Below are 13,928 nucleotides of genomic sequence, written 5' to 3' on the forward strand. Positions count from 1 at the left end.
GGACATTAGTTCACATCTATAGACGTTAGTGTGTAAGTATGGAAATGAACCGGGATTCGAATTGCCTTACCTAACATGGCTACGTCAACAAACGAAATCATTAAAGGCTGTGAGCTTTGGGGTCATATGAGGCTTTAATGGATATTTGAATGTATGTTTGGGCACACGTATAATAGTAAAATATGTTAGGATTTTTTTTAATATCAAATATATGAGACGGCGATGCAAGAATATGGCGATATAAGGCCTCAACCGTGCGCATGTTCTTGTGCGCGTAAATTGAAGGTTTTTATAAGGGGTGGATCTGTAGCTCTCTGATCCGTCCCAATCCAATATTGTATTCAGAAAGCTACAGTTCTGCATCTAACTCTTCAACTAAACAGAAATTCTAACCTGGATGAAACATGGAACGGTGTTGCATTATCATTCATGAGACTTTGCATAAGCTGATCGGACGGTTTCCCATCGTATGCCGTCAACACAATGGCGTCCATTACACCCTCACTTTTCATTGTTATATCACTGACGGCGGTATTTGAGCGGTCGTAGACAGCAACAGCGATGCTCTTCTTCTGCTTTAACTCCTGAAATGGTTGGATGTAACACTTAGCATTGCTTTTGGGTTGTTGTTTGTTGGGGGTTTTTTTTGCCTCTATGGCTACATGCACTTTAGAGAAGCAAATCAATGGATTAGATGAAAAACTATCCTAGTTATCGGTTTGAAAATCAAAACTTTTATGGACGTTTTGCTCACTATCAATGAAACAATAATTACCTTTCTGATGTTAACATGAATATCTTCATTTGCCAGAATATTGTACGGATTTCCAGTGTTTCCATGTATATCCGTAGTTGATAACACTTCACCCCTACCACTGAACACCACAACCTCGTACGACTGAAGATCGTGTGTATAGTCGCCTATATAAACGTAAAGTTCAATCTTTAATGGACATATATACATATATCATTTACTTAAGGTTCTTTATTATTTATTTACTTTTTACAAAACATTATTTCAGACAAGAGATTATGTTTATACATATACACCAGTGCTTTGCCACTCGGTGCTTACGGCCTTTGAGAAGGGGGATCTTTGTTATGTCACACCTACTGTGATACGGGACCTCGGTTTTTGTAGTCTCAGCCGAATGACCGCTCCATTTAGTCGCCTCTTAGGCCAAGTAAAATTAATTAGTAGATTATCATTCAAACTTCACAAAAAAATGGGGCGGGTGGGAGGATTTTATTTTTTATTTTTCGCCATGGTATTCTTGACCTCGAAAATGCCTTCTCTCATTGAGAAAAGGCTTTATAAATCATAATTACATGTGTATTTGGGTTTCTAAAAGGCAAAGTGAAACACAGTACGTTTACGATACCGGACCGGACATAAAAATATCCGGAAATCGTAATTTTGAAAAATAAAAAAAATCGGGGCGGGGCGATTTTCGAGGGGCGATCGGGAATGGTAATCTACTAATTAATTTTACTTCGACTTATGACAAGTAGGGGGTTCTGAGGACCTATTCTAACCCGGATCCACACGGGATAGAGGGGGCCTCCGTGGCCGAGTGGTTTAAATAGAGCATCACGCTCAAAATCATACGGCCTCTCACCTCTGTCGGTGCGGGTTCGAATCCCGCTCGCGCCGGTAAGTGAAAAAGTTTCCCAGTTTACTTTCGGAAGGTCGGTGGTCTCTTCCCAGGTACAAATGTATCTGGGTTCTCTCTTCCAACAACAAAAACTGGGCGCCACCAGATAACTGAAAAATTGTTGAGTGTGGTGGAAAACATCAATCAATCAATCACACAGGATAGATACTCTTCGATACTGACTAGTTACTATATAATACTTACTAGATAATATTCGATACTGACTAGGTACTATATAATACTTACTAGATAATATTCGATACTGACTAGGTGCTATATAATACTTACTAGATAATATTCGATACTGACTAGGTGCTATATAATACTTACTAGATAATATTCGATACTGACTAGGTGCTATATAATACTTACTAGATAATATTCGATACTGACTAGGTGCTATATAATACTTACTAGATAATATTCGATACTGACTAGGTGCTATATAATACTTACTAGATAATATTCGATACTGACTAGGTACTATATAATACTTACTAGATAATATTCGATACTGACTAGGTACTATATAATACTTACTAGATAATAGTCGATACTGACTAGTTACTATATAATACTTACTAGATAATATTCGATACTGACTAGTTACTATATAATACTTACTAGATAATATTCGATACTGACTAGGTGCTATATAATACTTACTAGATAATATTCGATACTGACTAGGTGCTATATAATACTTACTAGATAATATTCGATACTGACTAGGTACTATATAATACTTACTAGATAATATTCGATACTGACTAGGTGCTATATAATACTTACTAGATAATATTCGATACTGACTAGGTGCTATATAATACTTACTAGATAATATTCGATACTGACTAGGTGCTATATAATACTTACTAGATAATATTCGATACTGACTAGGTGCTATATAATACTTACTAGATAATATTCGATACTGACTAGGTGCTATATAATACTTACTAGATAATATTCGATACTGACTAGGTACTATATAATACTTACTAGATAATATTCGATACTGACTAGGTGCTATATAATACTTACTAGATAATATTCGATACTGACTAGGTGCTATATAATACTTACTAGATAATATTCGATACTGACTAGGTGCTATATAATACTTACTAGATAATATTCGATACTGACTAGGTACTATATAATACTTACTAGATAATATTCGATACTGACTAGGTGCTATATAATACTTACTAGATAACATTTGATAGTGACTGGGTACTTAGTCTGATACTTACTAGATACTTTTAATTCTATGAACTGTTCCTCGGGCTTCTGTTGAGATATTGCTATTTCATTTATAAGAATCCTCGTTTTCCCATGATGCTGACTTTTGGATGCCAGAGGAGAGACATGACCTTTTTGTTTGTCTGTTGTTGCAATGTAAGAAGTTGAATTTGTTTGGGCATAATGTTGAGTTGTAAAGGCCTTTGGAATTCGGCTAGTTGGTGTTGTCGATGAGTTCACCATTGATGACGTAGAAGATTCTAAATCAGTCACATCTGTTGAATGAATGTTGTCTTGCTTCGAATGCGGTTCGTTGTCTGATGTTCTCTCTGGGTATACTCTGGTAGAAGAAAATATTACAAATGGTGTTGAAACTGGTTTTGAACGCTTTGGAATGTTTTTCAATTTTGTGGTCCCTGTGTATTTAGAAATTGTAAAATACTTTTTGTGCACCTTAGTCCATATCTGCTTCTTGGGTGTTGACGTTTTGGGCGAAACAGATAATATTTTGGTAGTTATGGTGTTTGTGAATTGATTTGGTGTTTTGGAATTGGACACTGGTTGGTGCGACCTTTGACGTAGATATGTAAGTTTTGTCACCATTGTTGTTGTTTCACTATCTACACGTTGTGTGATTGTTGGAGCTGTAGAAAAGCCTACTGTTCGTCGTGATATGGCTGCATGGTAAGCTGTTGGCTGGAAATTTTTACTTGTGGTTTTATTTTCGGGAGGTACATACAATGTCCTCGGTGACGTGGAAGAGGTAGGTGGAGATGGCCTGGCCTCGGTGTCACGGTTTCCTGTAAACTTGGTTGAATTGACAAGCCGAGCTGTATACCTTGGCGTTTCTGTGATAAATGAAAAAAGTTGTTTTCTCTGAGAAACAGAAAATAATTCTGACGTAGGTTTATGTGGAGATATTCGAACACGTTTAACTGAAAAAGACTTTTGTCCGTCAGTTGAGTATCTAGAATCGGTAACAAATTGTTCTACTGTAAATCCATTTCCTGCTTCTGTTTTTGGTTCTGTCTTTGAAATAAGAACGTTACCTGTGAAGGAATGTGGAGGTGATCCTTCCTCATGGTGCGCCTTTGAATTTCTCTGTTTTTTATCTCCTGTTGATGGTGTTAATAATATCCATTTTGTCAGCAAATTTCGAGAAGTGAAAATTCTTTCGTCTGTATGTGGTATGTTGACTTTTGTAGATCCATATGTTTCATTCTTCCAGAAAAAAAAGTTGCCACGTTATTCATTAGGATTAATGTGTGCATATGGAGTACATATATCAAACCTCGTATTCTGAATAATTACTTTAAAAAGTATACAATTGTTATTACCAGTTCGTATCCCATACTACATGTATATATTTTCCCATCTATTTGATTTTCTATTTTTTCATATCTATGTAAAGGCATAGATGATCAGCATTAATGGCAAAACAAAATATTACCCCATGAACAAACAGAATGAAGGAAACGAGACAGAGCGTCACTTTATGCATCATCATCAGATGGAAGACATCATTTAGCATTCAGGTTGCTGAAATGATAACATGTCATTTAGTCTATGAATTATATGTAGTGAACTATTATCATATACTGGACAAAAGGGTAAGAATCGGGAAATATTCTTCTATTCATTATATCATATACTATAATGATGACTTTTAACAGTTTGATCATTTGATTTTGAACACACTCAATAGGATGAAACTTTCTACACATACATAGAGTTACTATACCAAGTTTCGTTTTTATTTTCATGTGCTCATTTATAAATCGTCAACAAAAATCATCAAATCACCCGATTTAATACAATATGACCAAAATGTTACTTTTGGTCTTTTTAGCTGATCTGAGACGAAGGCTCAAGTCAGGTTTTCCGATCAAAATTTGTCTGTCAGTGTCGGCGTCTTAAACTTTTCACATTTTCCTCTTCTCCTGAACCACTGGACCAATTTCAATCAAACTTAACACAAAGCATCCTTGGGTGAGGGGAATGCAAGTTTGTTGAAATGAAGGGGAGATAATTTTTTTAAAAAATGCAAAAATAGGTTGGAGTCATTTAGAAATCTTCTCAAGAACCACGGGGCCAGAAAAGCTGAAATTTACATGAAAGCTTCCTGACATAATGGATATTTAAGTTTATTAAAATCAGGACCCCTGGGGGTAGGGTGGAGTCACAATAGGGGATCAAAGTTTTACATTCGAATATATATTGGGAAAATCTTTTTTTTTAAATTCCTCTCAAGGGCCACAGGGCCATAAGAGGGGAGTTTTAAGTGAAAGTTTCCTGATATAAAGTAGATTCAAATTTGTTCAGATCATGGCCCGTGAAGGTAGGGTGGGGCCACATTAGGGGATCAGAGTGTTACATGTACATGCTGGCATATAGGTAAATCTTCTCCAGAACCACTGGGCCTATTTCAATCAAACTTAATACAAATAATCCTAAACTAAAGGGGATTTAAGTTTGTTGAAATGAATGGCCATGACCCCTTCAAAGGGGAGGTAATCCCAAAAATGCAAAAATAGGTTGGGATCATTTACACGGCTACCCATGTCCTAAATCATAATGTATCGGTTATGCAAGAAAATTCTTTTGAAGTGTTTCCGGTTATGAGTTAAAAGAGAACAACACGCCGCTTCGACAGGTAGGTAGATCTGAGTTTTTCTTGTTTATAATAATTTAACTACTGTTGACGAAAATCGGGGAATGTAGTGAGCTGTAGAAATGATTAAAGTACATGAAATAACCACAATTACCAATATCTAAAGCGGCAAGGCGACACGAGCTGATTCTCCGAGTAGCTCAGTAGGTTAGAATATCGACTGCTGAACTGTAGGTCGCATGTTCAAGTCCAGCAGGACACATATTTATTACTTGTTATCATGAGATACTTTTGATTGGATTTTTTATTCAAACATACACTGATTTATGTTAATTAACATTGATAATTGAAATTCATTTCACCCCTTGATAATTAAACTGGTCTTCTGGGGCTAAGTTTGCTTTTAAAAAGCAGTAAATTTAATAGACTTAAAACAAATCTAAAACCATGTCAAGGTGTACTAATATATTTTACATATAATATGGCATTTACCCTACAATTGTCAAGAAAAAAAAGTTACACGTTCATACATAAAAAACAGTTTATCCCCGTGATACATTGCCAATTTTACTGTCAAATTACCTCCCTTGAAAACTCCTTAGATTCAGGAAAAACCGGCATTATTGACATGATCTCAAAATTCATAAATTCCTCCATATATTTGCATTTTTAGGGGTTTATTACGGTGAATGGCAACAATTACAGGTTATCTATATTCAGATACATGTATATATATATATTGTTTTGGCAATATTGATAAATTAATTCAATATACTTCTAGAATACAGCTTTTAAATTAGGCCTACTTTATTGTACAGTGACAGTCATGAGTAGTGAAAAGATTGAAGTGAGCTAGTTACCTATTTTGCGAAAAAAATATCAATAAGGCCTATTCTAAATGTATGCAAGATCTCAAGGAAATTACATGTTGCAGTACATGAAAAGGATGAATATTTTTAGGAGGGGGATGTTTTACAATTTTAAACAATATGGCAGCTCATTTAATACGGTGAGTACATCTACATTCATACAATGTTTTCCTGGGGGAGAGAAGTTGTCACCACATGCAATTTTCTCATTCAATTCTAGCAAATAATACTTAGTATGAGTGTCTCACATCTGAAAATATCAATATCAAAATTTTTCAAAGTATCACGAATCATTTAATATACATGTGTTGAATTAAAATTGATGCATCTCATTGTCTATAAATCATGAAAACAGTTACCTTACATAGCGTCATGTTCCACTTTGAGTGAAGTATAACGTGATCATGACCTGTACGCGATATCAATCTGTAAACAATACCACAGCCATTTCAATGTGTTATCAATCAACAGCTGATCATGCACCCGATATGAAGAGAAGTACAAATGTCAAAGTTCAAATCAGGCCTACTAAATAAAATATTGAAGTTGACGTTATATTTAGAAATTGCATCGTGATTAAGGACATGGGTTTCACAGTAGTCTGTAACTTATAGTGTGATAAATACGTTATTGCAGTAAATTTATTTTGTCAAATTTTTATTCAAAGCGACCAAAATTCTACATTCTTTTCTTCAAACATTTGTATGAACACAACTTGCGATCTAATCATAATACACCCCCTTTTTACGGTACCCTAAGAAAGGTACGCCTGATTACAAGGGAGCAGCAGTACAAAACATACGGGAAAAATGACACATTAATTGTAAAAAAAAAAAAAAAAAAAAAAAAAAAAAAAAAAAAAAATTCCACCCCCTCCCCCAAACAGAAGCACTTTTAAAATGTCACATGTATATCTTCAATGTTTTTATAATGTAAAACTTATACGGTACCAATTTTGATGCACCAGATGCGCATTTCGACAAATAATGTCTCTTCAGTGATGCTCAACCGAAATGTTTGAAATCCGAAATAACTATGAAGTTTTAGAGCTAAATATAGCCAAAAACAGCGTGCCAAAAAAGTGGAGCCAAATTCGTCCAAGGATAAGAGCTATGCATGAGGGAGATAATCCTTAATTTTGAAATGAATTTCTAAATTTTATATCAGCAATTAAATATACATCCGTATTTTCAAGCTAGTAACGAAGTACTTAGCTACTGGGCTGTAGAGACCCTCGGGTACAAGGTCTGAAAAATATTAAATAAAAGCTGTGAGAGGAGTTGGTTACACAAAGTAGGTACCATGCTTAAAAAATGACCAAGTTCAGCTACATCATGCACATGCATCTTCAATGCATCAATAACACCTGTAAAAGGTCTGAAGGAGGTCAAATAAATGCTCTTAGAGGAGTTGATTACAAAAAAATAGGTACCGTATATTCAAGACATGCTTAAGGTAGTACTCTACATCGTCATAATGGCTGACTTCCTTTAAAAACATGGATGAAAAAATCGATATCAGCAATATTTGACTTTTCCTTCACCATTTAAATACCTAGCAGAGTAGCTCAGTAGGTTAGAATACCGACTACTGAACTGTAGGTCGCAGGTTCGAGTCCAGCAGGGGTTTTAAATTTTTTACAGATTACCTTCTACTAAAACTGCATTTTTTCACAAAATAAAGTAAATTTGAAAATTTTCAACTTCAAAATATTGTTGTACATATCCTCCTTTTTTCATCTACATCACATTTCTCTGGTGTAGCATACCTCCTTAAAAATTACAACGTTCAACTACACGTAATGTTTTTTTTTTTAAATGTCTGATCACTTTCAAAAAGACACATACACATCTTCAATGTGTCCATAACAACTGTTCAAAGATAGAGGAATGTCAAGTTAGAGGTAAAAGAGGAGCTGATCACACAAAGTAGGTACCGTCTACTCAAGATATGCTTTAAAAAGGACTAAGTTCAATGACATGTGAATTTTTCGAAAAATGTCTGATCACTTTTAAGGAATCATGTGCAATGTGTAAAGGAACATGCACATGTCCAATGTATCCATAACAACTGTACAAAGTTTGAGATATGTCAAGTTAAAGGTGTGAGAGGAGTTGGTTACGCAGAGTAGGTACCCTATTACAGGAACACCGCTAAGTATAAACGTACGTTGTGCACCCCGGCCAAAATCGGTGTTAGTTGAGGGCAAACAACTACATGCGATTCTAAAGATCAAAGTTATCCATGCAAATGGACCTCATCGCAGTTAACCACAAGGTGCTCCTTTCCAAACATGAGGTGCACAAGAAGAGGTAAAAGCAGAAATAGTTGGTATTCAGGAGGAAATGAAAACATAATTTATTTCTATGTTCGAAGAACAAGGCAAAATAGATACCAAAGTAACTGTAGAAATTGACCAGTAAAATGACAGCATGGAATATTCTAATCCAATCAAATTAAAACAGGTACAGATCATTAGAGCTGTGACGACTACTGACTGGATCTAGTGGTGGCACCAAATTCGTACATAAAGATACGATTCTGCATCGATGAAAGGTGAAGATAACGAACAGTAATCAATCTCATAACTCCCATAAGCAATACAAAATAGATAGTTGGACAAACACAGAACCCTCAACACACCAGAGGTGGGATCAGGTGTCTAGGAGGAGCATCCCCTGTCGACCGGTCACACCCGCCGTGAGCCCTATATCCTGATCAGGTAAACGGAGTTATCCGTAGTCAAAATCAATGTGCCAAGAACGCCCTAACAATCGGTATGAAACACGATCCGATACCATTGAATTTTGCCTTGAAATGAAATCATTACCCTACAACTTTCATAGAGGACATCCTACCAGAACTTATCAAAAGGCACATATATTTTCTGTCGTAGATGCTCGAGATGGGTTTTGACACGTATAATTAGACGAACCGAGTTGCTATCTTACGACACCGTGGTGAAGGTATAGATGGTGTCGTATTCAATTTGGTATACCTCATGTAGCAGAGAAATTCCAAAGGCGAATGGAAGAGGCTATAGGAGGTCTAAACGACATCAAACTAATTCATTATAATATATCAGTGAATATTGATATACGGATCCGGAGACAATGGTAAAGAAGCCGATAGTGACCATGTTAGCCAGTTAAATGTTATAAGTCCAGAGATGTTAAGTTAACCTGCACAAGGAGAAGTTGACTTATTTAGGATTCTACATTTCTAAAGAAGGCGTGTATATAGATCTTCAGAAAGTGAAGGCGATACACGAGTTGTCGACATTTCAGGACAGACACGGAGTACAGATACTTCTAGGGATGACTAACTTTGTTCAAAGATTTGTCACATCTATCTGAAAGGCGAAGATAACGAACAGTGACCAATCTCATAAGTCCTATAAGCAATACAAAATAGATAATTGGGCAGACACGGGCCCCTGGACACACCAGGGATGGGATCAGGTGCCTAGCAGGAGTAAGCATCCCCTGTCGACCGGTCACACCCGCGGTAAGCCCTATATCCTGATCAGGTAAACGGAGTTATCCGTAGTCAAAATCAGTGTGCCAAGAACGGCCTAACAATCGGTATGAAACACATCAGACAGCATTTGACCTAATGGTAGGTTGATTGTAAGATTGATTGTATCTTGCTTAACGTCTCGCTCGAGAATTTTTCACTCATATGGAGACGTCACCAAGACCGGTGAAGGGCTTCAAATTTAGGCCTATGTTCGGTGTTTACGGCCATTGAACAATGATAGGTTGTATTAACGAACTAGATCGTTATAACGACCATAGAATTTGCGAAATGCTGACTTCAATCGAGACTGTTGAAATCCCTGTACCATCAACTTGTTTGTCAGTATCTTACCTCGATCTAAAAACTGACTATACGCAGAACAAGCTCTTGCGTATCGAATTAGTTGAGAGATATAAACACCATATGCAGGTGATAATGGAATATTGCTACATAAATATGGGAAGTTGACGATGGAGAAGCTGAAATCATCCCGTTTGTCATATAGTTGAGTTGTCAGTTTGCCGTTAATGTCTACTTTCTATAAAATATCTAAGTATGAAGTAGAAGTGGACGACTCTATGGTGTCTTTTATTTCGAGCTCACAGGGATATATCGAATCGACATATGAATGAAAGTTTTTATTATTAATGGACAAAACGTCGTCGATATATCTAAATGTCGAATTGAAGGCCACAGCAAGAGATTTTTTCTTCTCGCGTACTAGTTTCTGAATAAATTCTGCTTCATTTGAATACATATTTTCTTCTCGCGTGAAATAACGGCACAATTAAGAAATGATAGGACGGCGATGTGTATGGATAAGCAATCAATAATTGAAAACTGTTTTGTCCAACCATTCAATGAAGATATTATTTGATAAAAGAAAGGACCTAGTTTAACAACGCAACGCCTCTGAATCCGGACTAGGAGCCTGTTTAATGCAATATGGACGTCCAATATCTATCCAGATCACTGACAGAGACCGAGTGTAACTATGCACAGATTAAAAAAATAACTGTATTAAAAAACTATCTAGGTAAGGTAAGATATTTTGTGGCGTCTGATCACAGGCTACTTGAGATTATACACAAGAAGAACATACACAGTGCATCATAAAAACTACAATGAATGCTGTAAAGATTTCACATATTTGAATATAAAGTACACAACAAGAAAAAACTGCATTTTAAGGTCGATCGATCCTCATGTGATGTCATAGGTTTTTGCAAAAATCTTAATAAATTAAACTCTGCGCATGATAGAAATATATCTTTCTGAGGAATTTTATTTGCTGAATATAATAAAAAATCTGGTAAACTATAAATACTGAAAAAGTTTATATTTCCCATAGATAATCAATTAATTATCATTTTTAAAAAATTGTCAAGGGCAATAACTCCTTTGCTGGAATTTCCTCTACTGGATGTCTATTATACATTGGTTTCCCTAATATCCACAATCAATATATTTATGAATTAGCAGTTTTTTAAAACTGTTGATATTTAGATTTTGTCATTTCAACAAGTTTTTATCTATTTATATTATTCTGTTTAACGAAAATGTGTGATTTTCTTATCTTGATGTGAACTTCTGTTTTTATATGTCTGACATCTTTAAAAACATTTTCTTTGGTTATTAATTAAATTAAACTATATTGAGTGGAAATTAATAAAGTTTTTCCACTATTAACCATTAATATTGATAAGTCACATGAGGATGCAGCTACCTTAAAGCCACTTTGTTCAGAGTTTATCAGAAAGCTCAATCAGAGGATCTAGAGGTTCAAGAAGACTGTGGAAGTTCACCATTGTAGCTCATACAGCGTACCTACCACTGTCGGCAATCAGTAAAGCAACGGAGAGGGATGAATGTATGGATTCACTCAAAGGGACGACCCAAGACGAATGCAGAAGTAGACCGTGAAATCCAAGCATGTTTTCATTTCGTGAGGAACTAGTTGTTCAGAATGGAATCATGAACAATTGAACAGTGATCAATCTCTTAAATACCATAAAGAATACAATATCAAAAGAAGGGCAAACACGGACCTCTCGTATAGAACCTTATGAGTAAATTCTGTCTCAGAAGAATACAAAAATAAGTCAGCTAATAATGGTGCACAATCTATGCTCATAGGAATTCCAGCAGACTGATGGAAAATTTGATCACCAAAGGACTACGTAAATATTGTCAATGAGGAACTCTAGCATGTTTTAGATATCAACTTCGGATAAATTGTGCATAAAATCAGAGTGGTGATCTACAAGGGAGAACCTATTGTAGTTACCAAGCAATTCATATTAACCTATTTGAAAAGATCCATAAATCGCATAAATGAGTTTAAGGATGCCCAGGAGGAGGTAGAGAGAAAGAGAGAGAATATATTGCACGTGACTTGTTTTAATGCCTTAGCAAGGATTACTTTGTCACGGTAGACTACTCTTCAGACTTATTTGACATAAATCGTCTACAGAGTATGATCAGTAATACCTTAATTAGCAAACGTAATGAAAACAAAGTCTCTACTACCCGTTTCAGAAAACCTATTCCAAGAATAACTCTACAATAGAAATGAAAAAATGGAAGAGAAACTAGAGGAATGCCATTATTTCGGGAAGATAGTGTGTACGACCTAAATAAACCAAGAAATTAACTATTTTCATGTAAACCTCATTACAATATTGTTAAATCTTCAAAAACTCCTTTTTATACCTTTATATCATACCTTCGTACTTGACCTTTGTATTTGGGAGAGGGTCTACATAGGCTATGCCTGTTGCCCAATCCTGTTGAGTTTCTCAATAAAATATATAAAAAATTAAATTAAACCAAGAAATCTTGGAAGACACTCGTTAGTACACTTCAAGACAGTAGATGGACAAAAATACTGACGAAGCAGACGATAAAAGAAACTTTTGCAAAATTGTCCCCCGTACCAGATTCAGATATCAACTCAGAATATAATTAGAATGCCAGATCATCAAAGCTGAAGGATTCAGTAACTAACAACCCACGAGCAACTAACGTTGAGCCTAATCCGAACTCTGGTGAAGCTTGATCGATCGCTAAATGGACCACATGGTACCTTCGACGGGACGCCGTGACTGAATAGTAATCGTGACAAACTTAAGAAAATTCCAGCATATCAATCTGTTGTGGTCACCAGAAGTTTCCAAAGCGCCTCCAAGACTAGGTGTGTTTGATTTATGCTATGTCACACAAATAGTGTCAAATGGCATAATAATCCCTTATCTGTGTACTTCACTTCTTTATATCTACTAGTTACAATGTATACTACTTTGTTTTGTTACTGTGTTTGGTGTGATTATCATATTGAGTTTCTAGTGTATTTGAACAGTTTCTAGTTTTATATAACCGTTAGAGCGAACGCAGACACATATGTATGAGTGGATAGAGAAAATTTTCCCCGAGAAGTGGGTTCCACCCCATGCATTTTTAGGTTCTATTGAAACTATATGGAAAGGTGGATATGACTAACAAAGATCAATCTCACAACTCCTGTCACTCGCATATGGTGTTTATGTCTTAACTGACTCGATACACAAAGCCTTGTTCTACGCATGATCTTTATATCTCTCAACTGACTCGACACGCAAGAGCTTGTTCTACGTATAATCAGTGTTTTTAAAAACCAAGGCAGGCTACTGACAAATAAGTTGATGTTACAAGGGTTTCCGCAGTCTCATTCAAATTCAATATTTTGCGAATTCTATGGTCGTTATAACGATCTAATTTACCAATGCAACTGCCATTGGGTTAAGTGGAGTCTGATGTGTTTGATACTAATTGTTTGACCGTTTTTTACACACTGATTCTGAATGTGATTTACTCCGTTTCCCTGATCAAGATATAGGGCTCACAGCAGTTGTGATAGGTCGACAAGGGATGCTTACTCCTCCTAGGCACCTGATTCCACATCTGGTATGTCCAGGGGTCCATGTTTGCCTTTCTTTCAATTTTGTATTCATTATAAGATTTATGAGATTGATCACTCTTTGTTACCTTCAC

General features: G+C 35.8%; 1 protein-coding gene across 3 annotated transcripts in view; it reads right to left on the reverse strand.

The window, feature by feature from the left end:
- LOC125652870 (uncharacterized) overlaps nucleotides 1-6,828 on the reverse strand; it is a 10,096-nt gene extending 3,268 nt beyond the window's left edge. Inside the window, exons 1-6 of one of the 3 annotated variants that reach the window (XM_056139265.1) lie at nucleotides 6,745-6,828; nucleotides 4,351-4,439; nucleotides 3,950-4,121; nucleotides 2,912-3,748; nucleotides 776-921; nucleotides 394-584 (exon numbers count right to left, since the gene is read on the reverse strand). In XM_056139265.1, coding sequence (XP_055995240.1) covers nucleotides 394-584; nucleotides 776-921; nucleotides 2,912-3,748; nucleotides 3,950-4,121; nucleotides 4,351-4,431 — 1,427 coding nt within the window. In that variant the 5' untranslated portion in view covers nucleotides 4,432-4,439; nucleotides 6,745-6,828. The other 2 variants (XM_048882314.2, XM_056139264.1) reach the window with 2 other exon arrangements.
- Nucleotides 6,829-13,928: the final 7,100 nt, after the last annotated feature.

Source organism: Ostrea edulis, chromosome 5 (assembly GCF_947568905.1).
Source record: "Ostrea edulis chromosome 5, xbOstEdul1.1, whole genome shotgun sequence".
Taxonomy (NCBI): domain Eukaryota; kingdom Metazoa; phylum Mollusca; class Bivalvia; order Ostreida; family Ostreidae; genus Ostrea; species Ostrea edulis.